Source organism: Equus asinus, chromosome 9 (genome assembly GCF_041296235.1).
Source record: "Equus asinus isolate D_3611 breed Donkey chromosome 9, EquAss-T2T_v2, whole genome shotgun sequence".
NCBI classification, from domain to species: Eukaryota; Metazoa; Chordata; class Mammalia; order Perissodactyla; family Equidae; genus Equus; species Equus asinus.
Genome location: NC_091798.1, coordinates 32,878,545 through 32,900,414, shown reverse-complemented (window position 1 = coordinate 32,900,414; position 21,870 = coordinate 32,878,545). Strand labels below are relative to the sequence as shown.

At 34.9% G+C, this 21,870-nt stretch overlaps 1 protein-coding gene across 1 annotated transcript in view; it reads left to right on the top strand.

Moving 5' to 3' along the window:
- The window catches only part of MARCOL (MARCO like), a 42,224-nt gene that overhangs the window by 6,438 nt on the left and 13,916 nt on the right, over nucleotides 1-21,870 (top strand). Inside the window, 1 exon segment of the mRNA XM_070517341.1 lies at nucleotides 18,282-18,319. Coding sequence (XP_070373442.1) covers nucleotides 18,282-18,319 — 38 coding nt within the window.

Sequence of the window (21,870 nt, the reverse complement as noted above, 5' to 3'; positions counted from 1 at the left end):
TGTAGGGGCTGGCCTGGTGGCGCAGGGGTTAAGTTCACACATTGTGCTTCGGCAACCCGGGGTTGGTCGGTTTGGATCCCGGGTGCAGACATGGCACCACCTGACAAGCCATGCTGTGGTAGGCATCCCACATATAAAGTAGGGGAAGATGGGCACAGATGTTAGCTCAGGGCCAATCTTCCTCAGCAAAAAGAGGAGGATTGGCAGCAGTTAGCTCAGGGCTAGTCTTCCTAAAAAAAAAAAAAAATTAGAACATGTAGCTAAGAAAGAGTTAGATATCTCAGCTTTCAAAATTAATAAATATTAATTTGTGAAGGTAGGAATAAGGTAAAAATTATACCTCTCTTGTTTTTGATAGTTCCAGAATTTATTAAGTGCTGAGTAAATTGTTATTGTGTAAATAAACAAATGTTAATGGTAAGTGTCCCCTGTAGCCATGAAAGTTAGAGTTGGAGGGAACATCAGCCTCCCATTCTCTCATTTTATGGATAAGTCACCTGGCCCAGGGACAAGAAAGGACTGGCACAAAATGCACAAATTCCCAGAGCAGTCAATGGGACACAGGCAAGCCAGAGCCTGGGCCCGCTTTTCCCCATGTGATTTTTTAAATAACCACATTTTCTCTCTTTGGTGGTGCCACAATTCACTTGGTCCTTGATTTCTCTCATTATCTTGTTTTCAGGTTGAGTAATGGAAAACTGACTTTGAAGCATGAGGGGAAATGCTAAGTATCTACAGTATCCAAATAACCTGGAACCTCAAAATCCACTTTGAATTCTCCTTAAACAATAGACTTCCCTGGGACTTCCACTGAGATCAGCATGAGTCTCACAGATATGATGGATCTTACATTATTTTCCAAGATCGTTCCATTGCAAATAAAATCAGTTCCAGAGGTGCTTATGATTGCTGAGATTGTTTATTTTCTAGACTTTCCCAAACTTTGTGTCTATGATCCATCTCTTCCCAAAGTGCCAAAATGGCTAATATTCAGGAGCTACAGCAGCAATTTGCAAACCCTAATAGATATAAAAATCTCAGGATTGGACGTGAAAAGTAAAGATTCCCCACTTCAGAAATACTGATGTGGGGCAAGCTCGGTGGAGCAGCAGTTAAGTTCGCACGTTCCGCTTCTTGGCAGCCTGGGGTTCACCGGTTCGGATCCCGGGTGTGGACATGGCACCGCTTGGCAAAAAGGCATGCTGTGGTAGGCATTCCATATATAAAGTAGAGGAAGATGGGCACAGATGTTAGCTCAGGGCCAGTCTTCTTCGGCAAAAAGAGGAGGATTGACAGCAGTTAGCTCAGGGCTAATCTTCCTAAAAAAAAAAAAAAAGAAAAGAAATGCTGATGCTGTAGGTCTCTCATAGAGCTAAAGAAACTGCAGTTCTAAACCACATTCCAGGTATTCTAATGAAAGCGGTCTCTGAACACCTGATGTGAAACTGACTTGAGATTTTTTAAGGATGTATTGATTGACTCCAGAGGACCCATGGAACCATATGCAAAAATAAATCCTCTGTGTACTTTTTTCTTAAGAGTGTCCAAAACTTTCATGAGCTGTCTAAAGGGATATATGAGCAAAAATAGATTTTAAAACCATTGATCTACAGATATTGAAATGTAGAGATTTACCGTATTTTATCTGAAATTGTGTTTTAAGTCAGGCATAGAACCCAGATGACCAGAAGGCCCTTACGAGGATATTAATCATATTGGTTAGCAACATGGGGCTCCAAAATGGGCTTAATCCTCGATATTATGGCAGTATCAGAGCTGGTGAAAAGAATGGTTTAAGGAAAATGACATCAGAGAGGCTGAGCAAGATCTGGAGGTGGGTGATGAATGTAAGTACTTTTATGTCCAAGGGAACCCTATTTAGCAGTGGGGAATTCAGTCAGCAATTTATATTTGGAATATATGAATCCAACACGACAAATGTAGCAGGAAAGCAGACAGTGGAATAGGGCACATGGCCCAGATCAAAGTGTAAAGAGAAGCTGTGGTATCAGACAGGATAAGCAGTTAAATCTAAGGAGAGGGAAACACGATAGTAGCCCAATATGTATGGAGAGTTATGGTCTGGAAAGGTGAGGAAGGAAAGATGCAGAAAGCTGTAGTTGGGGGAAATAAAGGTCATTAAAATGCTTATTATTAAGGGCATTCTACCCTTCCTCTAGCTGGCAATGAACAAGACTCAGAGATCAATGTGGAACCCCTCATATACTTGGCTCATGGAATATAAGGATTCAGCCAGAAACTCAATCCCCAGTTCAAGTTGATAGGATTTAAGTAAACTTTGCTCTTCATTGTCCAGCACCTGAGGCTGTTTCCTTATGATTTAATTTAATGGGAGATTAAACAGAGTGCAGTGACTGAGCTCTGAGCAAAGTGCCTCATATAGTAAGAAGTAAATAAATTATTTTGAAATTAATACATGCTCATAGGAAGAATAGAATTGAATTCTGGAAAATACCTCAAAACTTAGTTGTTATTGATGTTTGATAAGTTAGTTTAGGTTCATTTAATTGATTTACAGGTGCCTAACAAACAGTACTCAGCCTTCAGACACACTGATTCCGTTGCATAGACAGAATTTGCAACTCTTTCTTAAATACTTAAAAGATGTAACGGAGTTCTATAATGACCCAGATTTTTTGCACACACACAACAAAAATAGCTATTTCTGTAAGTCTGACCAACAAAATTATCTCAAGAAAGTATTCTGCTATGGGTAAGCAATCAAGGATGTTCACTACACATTAGGCTGCGTTCGCTACAGAGGGGCATTCGATGATAATCACCTGAAAAGATGTTAATGGAATCTTTCAAATATACAGTGAGCATCCTGAGGGAGAAAATTTTAGCCTCTTTTGTACACAGAAGGGGCTTAGTAAAGATTGTTTTAATGAATGAATCAATGAGTGATTAATGCAGGAGAGTACCAGGGAAACAGATGCTGTCTACTTCTCTTCTTAATTGCTTGTATAGTAGTGCAAGCTACCACTTATTGCCTTTTCCTAAAACACTATAATATCTCCCTAAATGGTTGGCATATCTTGACTTTTAATCTTTCTAATCCATTCCTCATAGAGCAGCAAGAGTGATCTGTTTGAGACAAAAATCTTATAATATCACTACTGCCATCTCAGCTTATAACCCTTGGACCCCTAATATTTGAGACAATCTCCACATTCAATACCTGACCTACAAGATATTGAGTGTGTTAAAATATTTCTTGTACAAAACTCCTACTTGTAAGCTGTAATTCAGACATTATGGCCTTCTCTTTTCCAATTCTGGAAATTTCTATGATTCCTTCAAACAAGTTTTGTGTACATTTCGTCATCTCAGAAACTCAACGCATTATCCCACATCCTACCTTGTCTACCTAAGCTTTACTTAGCCTTTGTTTAGCACTTTAAGTATGCTTTATTCAGAGATGACTTTTTGACCATATCCACTGTCCTCCTTGGTATATAATCTCACCCTATAAATACACGATATGTTTTCTCTTTATAACATAGATCAGTTGTAGTTGCATGAATTGTTGATTGATATATGCCTCCCCTACTCCATCTTAAGCTGGATAAGGGTAGTGTGTCAGAGTACTTTGGCATGAACTAGTCCTGGTACATACATTCCAATTTTCCTTTTTGATTACTTCTTTGACCTATGGGCAATTTAGAAGTGTTTTGTTTAGTTTTCAAATATTTGAGGACTTCCCAGATATCTTCTTTTTTTTAAAATTAATTAATTTATTTTTGGATGTACATCATATTTTGAATTCCGTGTACATTACATCTTGTTCACCACCCGAAAACTAACTATAGTCCATCCCCTCACACGTGAGCCTAATCACCCCTTTTGCCCTCCTCCCTCCCCCCTTCCCCTATGGTAACCACCAATCCAATCTCCAAAGCTACGTTTTTTTTTGTCGTTGTTTTTATCTTCTACTTATGATTGGGATCATATGGTACTTGACTTTCTCCCTCTGACTTATTTCACTGAGCATAATACCCTCAAGGTCTATCCATGTTGTCACAAATGGACGAATTTCATCATTTCTTATGGCTGAGTAGTAGTCCATCGTGTATAAATACCACATCTTCTTTATCCATTCGTCCCTTGATGGGCACCTAGGTTGCTTCCATGTCTTGGATATCTTCTACTAGTGATTTCTAATTTAACATCACTAGTACGAAAACATACTTTGAATGGCTTGATCCATTCTAATATTTTATGTCTTGTTTTTAATGCTAAGAGTGTGGTCTATCCTGGTATATATTCTGTGGGTAATTGGAAAGAATGATTATCCTGTGATTGTTAGGTGATATGGTCTATAAATGTAGATGCCGTTAAGTTGGTTGATAGTGTTCTTTAAGTCTTCTATATTTTTTTACTGATTTTCTCTCTGCTTGTTTTATTAATTTTTGAGAAAATGATCTTGATATTTCCAATTAAAATAGTGGGTTTGTCTGTTTCTCCTCACTGATCCATTAGTTGTTCCCTCTATGTAGAAGCTCTGTTATTAGTTTGATAGGCACTTAGGGTTGCTAAAAACTGTTGATGAATTAACTCCTTTTATCATTATGAAATGACCCACTTTGTCCCTGCTAATGTAATTTTCTCTGAAATCTACTTTGTCTTACATTGATATCATCACTCTAGCTTTCTTTTCATTAGTGTTAGCATGGTATATTTTTTTCTCATCTTTCTACTTTTAATCTATTTTTGTCTTTATACTTAATGTGTTTCTCTTGTAGGAAGCATATCTTTGCTTTTTTGATCCAATCTTATAATCTCTGCTTTTCAATTGGGAATATTTGGACCAGTTACATTTGATGTGATTATTTTTGTGGTCACGTTTATAACTATTATCTTAATACTTATTTTCTATTCATCAATAATTTCCTATTTGTTCCCATTTTATTGTATCTTTCTTCAGATGGATTAGTTTAGTATTATTATGATTCCATTTTCTCTACTTTGTTGGCTTATTGGATATAAACCTGTGTTTTAAGGTTTTTTTTAAAAATTATTATTTTAGTTTACATATAAATCTTTAGCACATCTTTTTCTTCCTTCAAGTAATATTATTCTATTACTCTTACACTTATTGATAAGAAGTTTGCAACAGTGTACTTCCATTTATCTGCTTCCAGCCTTTGTGTTTTATTGTCATTCATTTTCCTTTTAAATGTGCTATAAACCCCATAAGTTACAGTGATAACTAAAGTTTTAAGGAGTGAATTTCTTTCAAAGAAATTTACATAAGACTAAAAATCTTTTTTTATTAGCTTGATTATAATTTCTCATATTCCTCATTCCTATGTAGATTCTCCTATTAATTCCATTTATGGAATAGGAAAAATAGTATGACATTTAAAGTCAGGGAGAGGAACTAAAGTCATAAGTCTAAGTATTAGGATGTCTGACCTCTAGATCCTATTCTGTCATACCTATCATTCTGCAACTTCCTCTCTCTGGGCTTTGTTTGCCTTGCCTAGACAAAAAGAGCACTGGACTAAATCAGGAACCAGTTGTCTGCAAGCATTTTTGATATCATAACCTAAGTAAAACGTTTTTATAACAAACCTCCAAAATATACACATATATTTTAATTTTATGCATTATTTCTGAAGAAATATATTGTGAATAATATAGAAAGTAACCAAAAATAGAAATTAAAGAGAATAAAAAATTAATATTGGAACTTTTTCAAGGATTCAACTTTGGAAGTCATACAACTAGATTAATATTTTTAAAAATATACAAAAGAAACAAAATATGATATTCTCTGGTTGAACTGGAAGTGAGGAAACTTCAGCCTCCCACATCTAAGTTCAGATGGTCTTCATAATATCTCCACTGTATAAGATTTGGAAAGTAAGACATTAAATACTTCTAACTTCCCTTATCTCTCAGAACTCTATAATACAGTTAATTTTCTAAGATCTTGTACCCTAAAAGGTCCTGGTAGACAATAAAAACAGATAGAGGGTCAAAACTCAGTAAGCCAGCTAGGGAATGAAGAAATATTTTTGTAGGCCCAGTCAAACAAAGTCCAATTTGTAGGAAGTGAAAGAATGTGAATCTAAAGCAAGTTTGGTGATTATGCCTTCTGGGTTTCAGCAGGAAATGTCAGAGTTGTGAAGATAAATGCTGTTCCAGATTAAGATAGGGAAAGAAGAAAACAAACCATGACATGCAATGTTTGTGGGTACAAAGTGAAAGAGATCATTGAAGTATTAATCTGAGTTATTAAAGTTGAAAAAAACTTTAAGTTGAAAAACACTCATTAAGGAGGCTGTATATGCATGATTTCCTATTCATCTATTCAACCAGACAGTGAGGTTGTATGTATATTCTTGCGTATTTTCCCATTAAGGCAAAGGCATGTAGCCTAACACTGTGGAAACTCATGTTGGGAAGCCTCTCTCCTCCTTAGCTTCATAGAAAGACTCATGCTGTCTATAAAAATTACCTTTAAAATCAGAATAGAATATGTTAGTGTATTTAAGATCCCTAAGACTCAACTCTCCACTATTTAAAAAAATGGATTTTATTATGCCTAGTTTACATATCTATGAGGACTAAAGGAAATAACAAATCCAAAAAAGCCTTAAAACAGTTTTAATAATAAAACTAATTAGTAAGAATTTTCCTTCCTTTGTTAAAAAGAATCTTAAAAACTTTTCAAAGAATCTTTTTTTGTACCACCCCATCTTAAAGGCAAAGAATATAACACAAGGCAACAAAGTAGTACATCAATATACTGGGTTTTATGTTAATGATTAAGTTAAAATAAAACTTTATCCAATTAACACAAAAACACTAATTTGAAAAGACTAATGCACCCCTATGTTCATTGCAGCATTATTCACAATAACCAAGACTTGGAAACAACCTAAGTGCCCATCAATGGATGAATGGATAAAGAAGATGTATTTATATATATACAATAGTGTGTATATATATATATATAACAGAATATTACTCAGCCATAAAAAAGATGAAATCTTGCCATTTGCAACAATGTGGATGAACTCTGAGGGCATTATGCTAAGCAGAACAAGTCAGATGAAGAAAGTCAATACGTTACGATTTCACTCATATGTGGAAGATAAAAAAAAACAACAAAGATGTAGAGAACAGATTGGTGGTTACCAGAGGGAAGGGAAGGAGGGGGAGGACAAAAGGGGTAAGAGGGCCCATGTGCACGGTGATGGATGGTGGTTAGACTTTGGGTGGTGAACATGCTGCAGCCTACACAGAAATCGAAATACAACATACACTTGAAATTTATATAATGTTATAAACCAATGTTATCCCAATAAAAAATTAATAACAAAATAGAACTTCAATAATCTATAACATTAGTTACTATAAAACTCATATTTATCATTTCTTGAATAACTAAAGTTCTTGGAAATACAGGTAGTTTTTTCAATATAGGTTTCTTATAAGAGCTTTATTCAGAGACTGGTTCTCATTTAATTGCAAAAAAATCTCTTAGGCATCCATAGTGTTCTTCATCCACTTAGAGATCAGGGATGAAATAACAAGAATCCACAAGAGACATTAAATTTTTGCATGGTTAATCTTTTTTATTCATAACATCATTATTTTCATAGGAAATTATTTATGTTCTATGTTTCCCAAAGCAGGATATTCATTAAAAACATATAGAGTCAGAAATATTAATTAAAAAAATTTCTGAACTTTAAAGTCTAAAAGAATATATAGATCGGATTTTATGTATGCTGAATTTCCTTACCCTAGGCAAAAAGCATGGAAAACGCTAGAGACTTTCAGCAAAACAGGAAGGGCAAGAGGAGTCATTTCACAGATAAAGCTACATCAAGGAATTAGCATGGAGAATGATGATTAATTTTAAGGTTGTCACAACACTGTCTAAAAAAGAAAAAAAAGAAAACAAGTAGATTATTACATAAAAAATCCTATATGAGGCCTACCATGGTTCCCTCAAATGAGAATTTTATCTAAAGAACTAAGCATACTGAAATCTGTTTGGAAAGGGCCAGGACCTGCCTAGTGCCCAGGCTTTGTAACTATCCTTTCTCTTCTCTAGGCCAATGAAACCACATTTGCTGGCTCAACGCACTTCTATAAAAGCACACGTACTGACCTGAAAAAAAGAGTGCTTGTAAGAACAAGAACCAGCCTTCTCTGCCTCAAAATTAAGTAATGTCATTGCCTACTTAATTTCTGTAGAGTCTGACAATTTTCTGTCTTGTATCCTGCTGTCTTGATCTTGATATTGCTATCCATGCTGGTTTCGTGGCTCTACAAATACCAATCTACATGGGAACTAGGTTTGGGGGAAGATCCTGGTGAAATTTATCTCAGAGATTTGCTGATAACCTAACCAGATTTTGAATACTTCTAATCCTAGATTGCATGCAAATGTTTCTTCCTGTCTTTTAGCCCACTTCTGGAAAAGGAGAATAGACTCTCTCCTGGCGCTGCTTGCTGCACCTACAGTATCTCTATGACACTTTCTCCACCTCTGGCAATCCTTCTGCTGAACCTAATTTCCCTGGGCTATTTTCCTTTAGTATTGTCTCTCCTTTCTATTCTTCTCTCTGTTTCTGAGCACTGAGAGTATATTTTCACAATCCCCCACCTCTCCTTCCACATATTCCAAAGAACCCATCACAACTTTGCTGTTCCTGTCTGAATATTACAGAAAACCATGAGAGTTTGAATTATCTCCATAGGAATGGAAACATTTTTTTAATTCTAATGTTTGATTCTAATTGGAACACTTAGATTACTTTTTAAAACAAGATTTAATTGAATGCTTTTTTTAAATCAAGAGAACAAATGAAAATCAAGCATGATTGAAGTTAATAGAATAAAAGAATTTTCTGAAATATAATTCAAAGCACAATATTTATGATATATGTCTGCTTTATACTGTTTAATTTTACTTGCAGTCATTTTGTTTCTCCTGTGTGATTTGCAATTATGAATGAATTACAATTCAAGGAAAGGAAACTAAAAGAAATGTGCCATGCAGACAGAAAGAACAAAATACTTTTGTAATGAATATACAACTTAATATAATGAAAATAGAAGCCAAAACTTGTCTTGAAGTGATTAATCTATATGCACTGCTGTTAACAGCCTAAGTAAATGTCAATCATTGAATTAATTTGAATGTGACATACTGATTAATGAAAATAACTATAAACAGGGCACCACAAAAAACCACCTTCAGAAATGCTGGTTCCTTTACATAGATATAGAGCTTGTGCCTAAGTTCTTTAAATGAGGAGATTGTTTTAATAAATGCCAGTGTTGACTTTCTTGGGATTCCTGAGTGAGACTTTGTTACATTTGAAAAGCAGACATGCAAATTTTATTCCATACCTAAATTTCTTGTAAAAAACACATATGTTGATATATGTTTTGCCATTTGATCCACAGATAGGTTCATATAATCTGGAACAAGCTATTATCAGGGGATATTTGTGAGAGAAGGGCTATAAAAGTCAAAGACATTGTAAAATAAATAGTAATAATAACAATACCAACAACGTTAATTAAATGTGACTATCATTTTCCACAGACTGCGAATATCCTGATATACAGAACAATCTTAGTTCTTTTTAGATTACTTGAATAGTAAAATACTTCCTAGCACATAGAAAGGGCTCTGTAAATATTCTGGATGAATGATTAAAAGTATCAGGCCACAAGCACTGTTCGCATCTCTATTTCCATTTCCACTGTCCTAGTCTGAGCTCCCGTCACTTCCTGCAGGACAATTGCAGTGTCCTGCTAGGTGGTACAACCACAACCACTTCCAATAGCTCCAAAGAGTTTGTATTGAAACCTTCCACCTTTGCTAAAAACACTGCCCATTTTTTCCTTAAGGTAATCCCTAATCCTTAATAGCTAGCATGTCCCTGGCTCCTTCCCATCTCTTTGGGGTCTTTGTCTCCCTAGACCTCTCTAACTCTCTATGCTCTAGCCACAGAGATCTTTACATTGCTGGAATCAGCTAAGCCCCCGCACAAATCAGGACCTGAATGTTCTTTCTCCTCTGCAACTCTGCAGACACTAACTTCCCCTTGAAATCTATTCTCCCACCATATAGATAGCCTTTTCTCATTACTGGAAACTGTTTTATAGAAGACAAGAACACTAGTCTGTAACACACACTGATATTCATTGCCTACTCTCTTAATTCTCATATAAATTCACATCCACACACCTGGCAATTTAATTTTACAGAGAATTCTAGCCTCCTGTACCCCTTATTCAATCACTCCTGTTTTTTCCTGACCTGTCTTCTTTTGCTTCTTTGCAAGGGCTAGGTGAGTCAACATTTGTGTTCCTTTTTCACTGTAGTACTTAGTTCTCTTGCCCCTTATTTGTCCAACAGTTTCCTCTTCCCCCTCATTCATGCTCTTCTCCAAACTTCCTAGCTCTGAACCAATCTCACTAACTCTTGCCACTGCTCATACATCTGGCAACGTACTCCTGGAGAAAATAACATATACAACCATGTATTTGATACCATGATGAATACAAAGTTTTGATTTTTTAATAGTCAAAAGAGAGCTTACCGAAACTACTGTCATACTTCCAAAAGCCCCAGAGACAATACCTACAAACAAAGCAGAAAATTAAAAAAAATTAAATGATATTTCTTTGATAAGAAAAATCTGCTGATAGAATAAAGGCATTTATTCTCTGTAAGTAAAAATAATGAAGTATGTATTTGTGGTCATTTATCTGTGTGCCCAAACTAGGTCTCAATGGCCAAGAAAAATCCAAAAGTTTAATCTAAATCAATAAGCATTTATTTGTGTCTTCTGTAAATATGGCTACATTTCAGAACCTTGTATATGGTGGCTTATAAAACTCCAGCAACAGATCTGTCAAAAATAGGTAACTTCCCCACTTTGTAGATGAATACACTTAAGTGTGGTAAGAGCAATGACTTGCATGAAGCCACTTAGCATTCAAGGCGGGGAATGTGGAATCAAATTCAATGTATCAAATCTAAGTCCAGTGCTTTTTAATAGAACCTCCTACATCATTTTTGGTGTCTGGGGGCTTCAAGAAAAATTATCACCATGATCATCAGTAAGGTCTCTATTTTGGCCAAATTTTGGACAACTACTGAACGATCAAAGAATTCTCATTGACTACGAGAAAAATTATTTACCAGACAAAATGCAAAATGCCAATATAAAGAATGACATAGTTTTAGTCATTTGGAAGAATGCTTTTCAATCCCTTCAGTAAATCTGTAGTGAGGTTCTGAGAAAATAAATAGATCCAGATATTAATCATTAAGACAAATCCCAGTGTTGAGACTCAACACACAGTGAAAGAAAGTTCCAGAAGCTAGCTCCATGGTGATGTTCACCTCAAAGGACCATCTCTATCTAATCTATCCATCCCTACACTCTCAGTTAGAAGTTTCAGTTCAAGAAGAACAAAGCTGGAGGCATCATCACACTCCCTGATTTCAAACTATATTACAAAGCTATACTAATCAAAACAATCAGTCACTGGCATAAAAATAGACAAATAGAGCAATGGAACAGAATAGAGAGACCATAAATAAACCCATGCACATACAATCTATCAATTTTTGACAAAGGAGCCAAGAATATACAATGGGGAAAGGAGAATCTCTTCAATAAATGGTGTTGAGAAAACTGGACAGCTACATACAAAAGAATGTATGTCATACACAAAAATTAACTCAAAATAGATTAAAGACTTGAATGTAAAACCTGAAACCATAAAATTCCCAGAAGAAAACATGAGGGGTAAGTTCTTTGACATTGATCTTAGAGATTGGTTTTTTGGATTTGACACCAAAAGCAAAGGCAGCAAAAGCAAAAATAAACAAGTGGGACTATGTTAGACTAAAAAGCATCTGCACTCTGCAAAAGAAACCATCAACAAAATGAAAAGGCAACCTACAGGATGGGAGAAAATATTTACAAATCATATATCTAAGGGGTTAATATCCAAAATATGTAAAGAACTCATAGAAATCAAAAGCAAAAAACCCAAACAATCCAATTAAAAAATAGGCAAAGGATCTAAACAGACATTTTTCCAAAGAAGACATACAGATGGCCAACAACAAAAAAAGGTGCTCAACATCACTAACCATCAGGGAAATGCAAATCAAAACCACAATGAGATATCACCTCACACCTGTCACAATGGCTCTTAACAAAAAGACAAGCAATAACAAGTGTTGGCGAGGATGTGGAGAAAAGGGAACACTTGTGCACTGTTGGTATGAATGCAAATTGGTACAGCCACTATGGAAAACAATATGCAGGTTCCTCAAAAAATTGAATTAACATATGATCCAAGAAATTCTACTTCTGAGTATTTCTCTGAAGAAAACAAAAACACTAACTTGAAAGATGTGTACCTTGTGCTCATTGCAGTATTATTTACAATAGCCAAAAACATGGAAATAACCTAAATGTTCCTTAACGAATAAACAGATAAAGAAAATGCAGTATATATAAATATATATTCCATTATTCCAATATTATATATAGTATAGAATTATACAATTATATATAATTATTAATCTTACTAATAATTAACAATATAATTAATTATACTAAAATAAAATTTCACATAATCAATAATTAATTAAACTATCATTAATATTATCATTAATAATATGATTATATTATTAGTAATAATATAATTACATTCTATATTATATATTATTATATATATAATATGTATATATTATTGGAATAATGGAATATATATATTTATATATAATTCAGCCACAAAAAAGACTGAAATCTTGCCATTTGCCACAAAATGGATGGACCTTGAAAACATTATGCTAAGTGAAATAAGACAGAAAAAGATAAATAGTTTGATGTCACTTATATGTGGAATCTAAAAAACAAACAAACAAACCCAAAATAAGAAACAGCCAAATGTCCTTCAATGAGGGAATAGGGCATAGACAAATTTTGGTACAGCCATATATTGCAATACTGTGCAGAAATAAAGAGCATAGACTAATGATGCACACACCAACTTGTGAATTTGGTGTGACTACTTTATGAATTTCAGGTATATTGTGATTAAGGGGGCAAAAATCCAGTTTCAAAATCTTACTTTATGACTCTATTCACATAACATTCTCCAAATGACAAAATTATAATGATAAAGAAAAGATAAGTGAATGCCAGAGGTTATGGTTGGTGAGAGAAAGTGAGTATCAAGGGGTAATTTATTTGTGGAGATGGAATAGTTCTGTATCCTGAGTGTGGAAGTAGTCATATTAATCTGTACTTGAGACACTTTCTACAGAACTATATAGCAAAAAATTGAGTGCATTTTTTAAATGGTGAAATCCAAATAAGGTACTCAGTTCTGTTAACAGTGGTGTACCATGTCAATTTGCTGGTTTCTACATGTACTGTGGTTATATAAGATTTTATCTATGAGGAAGATGGGTAGGACAAGACAGGAACTCACTATATTATTTCTGCATCTTTTATGGGTCTAAATCTATTTCAATATAAAATTGCTTAAAGATAGTAAAGAGACAGAAATCAGATCAGTGGTTACTGAGTACTCAAGAAAGGGGAAAGAATTGGCCACAAAACCACACAAGGGAAATTTGGGGAGTTATGGAAATATTCTTTATCTTTATTATAGTGGTGGTTACACAATTAAAATATTTGCCTAAATTTATAGAACTATACAACTATAAAAATTGAATTGTGCTATATACAAATTATAATTTAACTGATGAGACATAATTTTAAAACTCTGTCATATTCTTTAATAGTTGTAGCTCCTGTTCTTAGCTCTGTTAGTATATTATCTATGTCTAGTATAAAAAGAGCATTTTTTTTTTTACCTTTGAGCAATAGGGTTGGTAAGTTTTTGGCCTGCTGAATTTTATTGAATAACTTTTCATGGACGTGACAATCCAGAGTTGTGGCTCTATACAATTAAGAGGATTTGCAGACATTTCTGAATCCTTAAAAGAAAATTATGTCCCAAATGAATTTAAAGTAAAATGTTCTTTCATATTACATTTGTGGTCATTTGACATTTAATAATTCACCTATGTTGGATTAAATATTCCTATAACGGAGTGTAAATTGTTCATTAGGCTAAATAACAACATCACCTCTATTTGAAAGTTTTGGCTTGATTCTTACTATTAAAGTCATTTCTGAAATGATTTGACTAAGTATAATTTTTAGCAGAAAATGATGGCATACATGTTCAGTCAAATGATTCTTTCATAGAATATTATTTCTAGGGCTTACAATTGCAACATCATGGTGTATAACAAATAGTCTCATTATATTTTAGAGTTTTCTTGTCTGGACAAGTTGGATTCGAGTCTTCCGGCCGAGATACATTTGTATTGATCATTTTAAAACAAGGTATATGGTGCCAAATCATTTGGGTCTCTTCTGAGACAGGAGGTAGACTAAAAGACTTCAGTCTCCTTTGAAATACTGGTAAATGTGGACTTCTGTTATTCTCTTTTCAACAGTACGAAGTTTCCAAAAAAACCCAAAAACCCCACATTATTCAGTGACCTGGGGGAAGGTCGCAAACGTGGTGTTTTATGTGTTGAAGATAAATTCAGGTAGCTCCTTCCTGTTATTGCCCAAAGTAATGGGTTTCTTTGCCGACAACCTGTGGGGCAGTGACACTGGGGTGGCTGAACACTGTCCTTACTTTCCACTTTTTCTTTCTTTCTCTTTTAACATCTCTATTATGTTAAAGACACAGTCTTCTTACTTTACCTCTGGTGCAAGTTTAATAATGCATTCTTTTTTTTTTTCCATGAAAGTATTAATTCACACATCTAACATTTCCTTTGCTAGCTAATTAAAAAAACCCAAAACGAAAATCTTGTAGCCTGCTGTGATCCATAGGCAGTCCCTCCTGTTCTTAGTCTCTGCTGACGAATATATATAGGAGAAGTCCGGCGTGTGAGACTGGGGGATTCACAAAAATTTTAACTCTGGGCTTCAGTTTACTCTTTCCTCAAATGTCCTGCTCCAGAAGAATTGATTTGCCACAGATACCCCTGATGGTGTTTATGTAAATAACTCACAGAGCTACTGTAAGAATAATATTCTCTTAATATAATAATGGAGCACTTTCTGCACTCAACACATCTTGTGTTCTTCCATTGAGTTGGAGTTGAACAGTGCTACATTCAAAGTTTTCTTTCTGAATTCCACTGCTGTAAGAGGTGGGTTAGATTAGGATGATGAATGCGAGTCTAGCACCCAACTTGCATGCAAACTGTCTTCATATTTTTTCCCTAACGTCTAAGAGACAGGCTCCCACATTTATTTTTTGTGTTTTTTTTAAATGAAAGTATAGTTGACATACAATATTATGTGAGTTTCAGGTGTATAACATTTGCATTTATATACATTATCACTTGATCATCTAGTAACCTTCTGCCACTATATACAATTATTACAGTATTGACTATATTCCCTATGCTGTACAATACATTCTCGTAACATTTATTTTATAACTGGAAGTTTGTACTCCCACATTTACAGTAAAGAAGTTATATATTAGAAAATCTAAATATTGTATCGGGGTCACTTAGTGATAGGTGAGATGATCTCAGGTCTTTCAACTGCCAAATATCTTTCCAGAAATCAGACTGTGGTAGATTAGTTAACTAGAGAGACAATGACTGATGAAATCTCACCCTACTTCAAAGCCTTCAATGACACCCACTTACCTTATTTAACATATAATTTAAGATACTGCCCCATGTGGTTTCAACCTCACTCCCATGAGCCTTTTTTCCGTTATTTTTTTTGTGCACTTTTATTGGGACACAATTGACATACAACGTTGTTCAAGTTGAAAGTGTACAACAGGATGATTGGATACACATATATAGTGAGAAGCGATTACTACAATAAATTGGTTTCTTTCTGTTTCTACTATTCATATCCTATTCTCTAGGCTGGATTTCAAAGCTGGCTGCCTCAATACTTATCTGGGAACTTTTCAAAAATACCATTACCTAGACCTCAGGTACAAACTGTCATTCACAACGTTGGTGTTGAGACCAAAAATTGCTAAAAGGTCTCTAGCTGATGTCAACACCTGGTTGGGAATTCGTACTGTGGTCTTACAAGATGTTCCCATTGGGAGAAACTGGTTAAAGGATACAGGAGAACTCTCTATATTGTTTCTTACAACTGTATGTGAATCTACAATTATCTCAAGATAACAAGTTTCAATTTAAACTTTAAGAAGAGTTTAAATGTAAAACAAGTCTCCAGTTGAGTCTATTGTTCTCTGGTGTTGCAAAATACTAAGGGCATCTGTATAATTACAGTTCACAAAACTCCTCTTCTTACTGGTTTTGATTCTCTTGTCCTTTGCAGCCCAATAGCTTGGAAAGCTTACATATATTTTCTCTATCATAGAATCTATGATTATTCTTATTACCTTTCCCATCCTCATACTTCTGTGTTCATCAGATCAAACTGTCCCAAACCTCCTGCTGAGAGAAGATCTACTGGGCTAGATCTTTGTGAGGCAGAACACAGAATACCTCAGGGTCTCATCTGCCATGGGCCATCTGTTTTACTCTATCAAGCTCCTCACCAACAGGCTAATAAAAGAGACTCCTCAGCTGGGTGGAAGTGGTTGAGACGCAGAGGTGAAGAAGATAGGCACAGTCCCTGGAACTGTAGACCTCACTTTCCACCGCCTTCTCTGTTTCAGGTTGGTCAGGTGGGGAATCTACAAGGGTAGCCCTAGTGTATAGCACTGCTGTGAGGACAGCTCCAGGTCAGTTCTTCCTGAAATAACTCTTTCTATTTTCTGAGGAAAAAAAAAATGAGATTTAAATGTGTATATTTCCTTAAACGCAGCCAGGCTTCTTGTGGGCCGAGCCAAGGGTTGGGGAATGAGCAGCTCCTTCTTAAATGTGGAAAGAGGACTTGTCCTGGGATTGCTCTCACATGCCTAAGAGGCCCTCTGTTTACATATATGTCCTATTGAATCTGACAGTTGGGGGAAGAAAAGAGAATTGTCCACCTTAATTAGAAATCTAGGGGGGTGGAGGGTTTCTTTACAAACAAGAAACTTTCATCTGGAAATAGGAAATTTGTCTCCTGTGCCATGTGTTATAAACATACCAAGTTTCCTTCCTCAGACTTGATAAAATGTCTTTCTTCTCATCATGGATCAAAGCTATATTCGTCATTGCCTTGGCATTTCCTCTTTATTCTGGTGAGTAACTTTTCCAATCTGAGGTGAAACATTTCACATATCACAGAAAATGCAGGAAACAACTGCTGTAATTTAGGAATGGAGGAGCTTTTTGTTGTCGAGTTTGTAAACTTTAAACTGATGAAGCAAAAACGGACATGTTAACAAATGCTTTTTAAAAATTGCATCAGTGGATTGCTTTTTCTCATTTCCTATTTTGGACAAGTGGAGACAGAGCAGTGGGTTAGAATGGGCAGTATAATTTCACTCTTTGTTCATCTATGACTAAAGAACATTGCCTAAATTCTTCTTCTTTCCTTTTTGGAGGCCAGATTCCACGGTTGTTAAATGCAAACCATGGGAAGGAATGATCTCTTCTGGGTCTGGTATTGTTCAATATTCTGATTTTTGATCAGCCACTCTGAGTCCCGTAAGACAAGCCTTTGTTTAAGGAGAGAACACATTGATGCCTCTGGCGATAGTTGTCTTAGAGCTCGCAGTGGACAATGCATTTCAGAATAAGGCATCTGTGAGGTATTGCATAGACCCACACATTTAGTTCAGAGTACCAATTAATTCAGTACTAATTGATTTCTTCATATTTAAGAGACATGCTCTAAAGCATTGTCCTCTCTGTCTAGAATGTGTCATCTATGCAAATGGGGAGAAGAACAATATCTTCAAAGAAGGATGTTAGGGATTATTAACAAACAGTACACAAAATTATTTTTCACAGAGTGAGAATAATAGGGAATTAAGTAATGCTTTCAAATTTTATATTTGCGAATTATTTGTTTTGCTAATCACATGAACAACCTGCCTCATTATTAGCAAGGTCTTGAGTAAGCAACTTGCGTAGGTTTTTGCTATTAAAAGATATGGGCCCTGTTTACCAAAGACAATTCTTCTCCCTCCTCCCACCATCTTCCTTCTCCTTTTCCTTCTCCTTCTTTTACTTCTTCTTCATTGTCTTGTTAATTTTTAACTTTTCATCTATGTGTTGGTTACAGAAACTTCTTTTGCTCCTGCACCAGAATTCAGATTTCCGGTAAGTTAATATTGATGGAAGTTGAAAAAGCTAAACAATTAACTTTTTTACACTGTAATTTTAAGAGCATACTTCATCAAACAAAATGTACAACAGAGAGATCTTTCAAAAAGTACAAAAGAAGTGTTATTATTACACTAAAGTCAAGAAATAGAAACTTAACAGCCATCTAAAACCATTTGTCATTATCTAGACAACATAAAAATGTACATATCCCACTACACAAAAATTCAATTAATGGGCATAAATGTTGTTTCATATAAGCATCTGAGAAAGGTCAAAGTGTGCTTAGAGTAGAAGTGTCCATCTTAGCAAAGGAAAAGTAATAAAGAACCGATCTAAATATACACTTAAAGGTGGATAAAATAATGACAATTTTCATTTCAATAGTGGAATATTGCATAGAGGTGAAAAAGATTAAACTACAGCACTAAATATCTGAATAAACAGAGTCACAAAGAAGTTTAAAAAACAAGTGATGTAAGCATACACACAGTATTATTTATGTAAATTAACGATGCTGTCAACACTAAATAAATTGCATTTATATCTACAGCTACATATGTTCATACACACACAAATACACACATACTGACAAATAGACAAGCATACACATATATAGTGAAATTATCAAGAAAGACGAGAGGGTGATAAATAGAAAAATTAAGTGTCATGATTTCTTTTTGAGTTTGAAAGAAAAAAGATGGAAGGTGACGTGAGAATGGTCATTGTTAAATTGTAAAAACACGTTCAACCAGTTCTATGACCTTTTAAAAAAGTAATAGCAGGTTTGTAAAAGAGTATTAATAATATTTTAATTTTTAATTGGGATATATGTTAATTTTATATGTGTTAGTGTCATAGCTGTTAGTTTTTAAAACTACATATAGATGGTATTTTTCCAATTTTGATCCATGGCAAGTCATATTAAGATTAAATAAAATTTTATTCAGAGTTTCATTCCCTGATAAATTTCATCTTTAACAGCCAAACTGTAAACCGTATATAGATCCTCAAGGAATTTGCACCAAAGAGTTGGATCCAGTCTGTGCAAGCAATGCAGAAACTTATTACAACGAATGTAATTTCTGCTATGAAAAGATGTAAGCATACAATGGTAAATATTTGTTCTTCCACGGTATGAAGACACTATCTCAAAAAGTGATATCAAAATCTGTGTTGCTGATAACATAGGCACAACATATATAGAAAATAACTGTCAGATCTCTGTAAAATATTAGGGGCCATACTCGTACCTTTTCCTGAAGTTCTTGTTTCTTAAAGTAATTTTCTATTTAAGCTCTCACTATAATTTTGCTTGATATTGTACAAATGTATAAATCAATTAATTTAACTTAATTATGAGTTACTAATGGGAAACTAGCAATTCTAAGGCCCAGATGCGGAGTGATAGACCACTGCGGTGGCCATGATATTGACCCCTGCAGAATCTTAGCTGCAGGGAGCATCATAATCGTGCAAAACTCAAAATGATTGTGGTACTCTGAAATCTCTCACAATGGAACCATTCATGCTAGAAAGGGACACCTCTGATGGTCGACTTTGTCTCATGAACTCCATGACAGCCTCCAAATTTTCCTTGGAGAGGAGATCATTCTAGAACATCTCCATCCAATCTCCCTTCCAGCTTCCTTCACTCTGAAGGAGTTTGCAGCCTAAAGGTTTGCCAGCCTTCCTACCTCCCTCCTCACGTTCTCTCGCAAAATCTTTGCACATTTAATCCCCAAATTGACATCTTTTTTCTGGAGAACAACTAAGATAATCTCCAATCTCTCCTCTCTCAGATCTGGGTGGGTCCCAAGACTGAGTCATGACTGAGCATGGAGAAGAGTCAAGTAGCCATGGGGTGAGGATATGTGCCAAGCTCTAAGAGCTAGCAGAGTCCAGCTGTTTCTGGAAATGGAGGAGCCTCTCCATCATGTTCCATGTTCAAATCCTCCTTGTTGATAAGTGCTTTGTTGTCTCTGTGTTTAACACCCAAACTATATTCTGCATGCATATTATCTACATTTTTGCACCATGGAAATGAGTTCAATCTGTGCAACCAAAGGTCAAACTTACAGCAATGAGTGTACTTACTGCAGTGTTACTACCCAGGGAGTCTAAAATGTTCTTTTTTAAATAAAATTTTTATTCTAGAATAATTTTAGATTTACAGAAAAATTTCAAAGATAGCGCCAAGTTCCAATATCCTTTACCCAATATTTCCTGAGGTTAACCCCTTAGGGAACCTTGGCACACATGTCAAAACTAGGAAATTAACATTGGTACATCACTATTAACTAACCTACAGAATATATTTGAATTTTACCACTTTCTCCATTAATGTCTGTTTTAATATTTCTTGAACTGTAACATGCTTTATTTTTTTCTTGCAAATCCTTAATTTTCTTTTTTTTGTCTCTCTCTCTCTCTACAGGAAAAGCGGTGACAAATTTGATTTTAAACATTTTGGAGAATGTTAAATATTGATGGAGATGCGCATCAATATGGCTTTTATTACAATCACATTTTGTGGTGCTCTCTACAGAAAATTAGTTTTCTCAATCAGAGCCTTAAATTCATAGATGATCAAGTGAATCTTATGGAGCAGAAGATGGAATATATATCATTCAAAAGTTTTTCCAACTCTAAGTTCCTGTGATTTCAGGATTTTGATTCTCTGTGTTCAACTTTTCAATGACAGTTTGAAAATATAATGTCTTAATTGCATGTTTGATAAAATAAAAACTAATGTAACTTAATTTCACTCATTAAAATGTTAAATGATATTATCTATATTAAAATACCCGTTCTTTGAGTAATGGCTTAAGGCATGGGCATACTTTGGTAACTGTAATCAAAGCAGTATTTTCAAAGGTGAACTAGTTAATACATTACTTGACTGTTTAACAAAAGTACAGATTCCTGGGCTCCTTTCTAGCCTAAAGAGTCAAATTCTCCAAGAAACGGGGATCTGGGGAACTGAATTCTAAGAAGCAGCCAAGGTTAATGTTATGATCACAAATGTTAGGCAATAAGAGGTTAATTTAGTAGGAAATTAAATACTGTGATTGAATGACTTGAAGAACCATTCAAAGATGCTGTAAGATTTCTGAGGCTTTGGAAAAATTTATCATATTATTTTCTTTCTCTCTCACAAATAAGTCAAGAGGTAGGTGAGGGATCTTCAAACGCAAGATGACACTGTTTTTCTCAACCTGGAATATTCATTCATGGTGTAAGTCCGATGCTTTTCCATTTCTTCCATCTCCCAACTAACAAGAAGCAGCCTATAGCTGAGTAGCCAAATGCTCATTTAATGCTCAATTTTAACGACAGAAATATAGATTGCTGACTGAAAGACAGGTGTAAATCTACCATATATATTATATCAGGTATGTTCTTTTTTGGTAAAAAAAATTCACATTTTAATTGAAGTGTAGGATCTATGTGGAAACTATTTCTTTGTTTAAGATCTCCAGTATTAATTTGTAATGAAAATATCCATTGGAGTGTCACACTATAAAAATGCATTCAGCCAGTTTTGT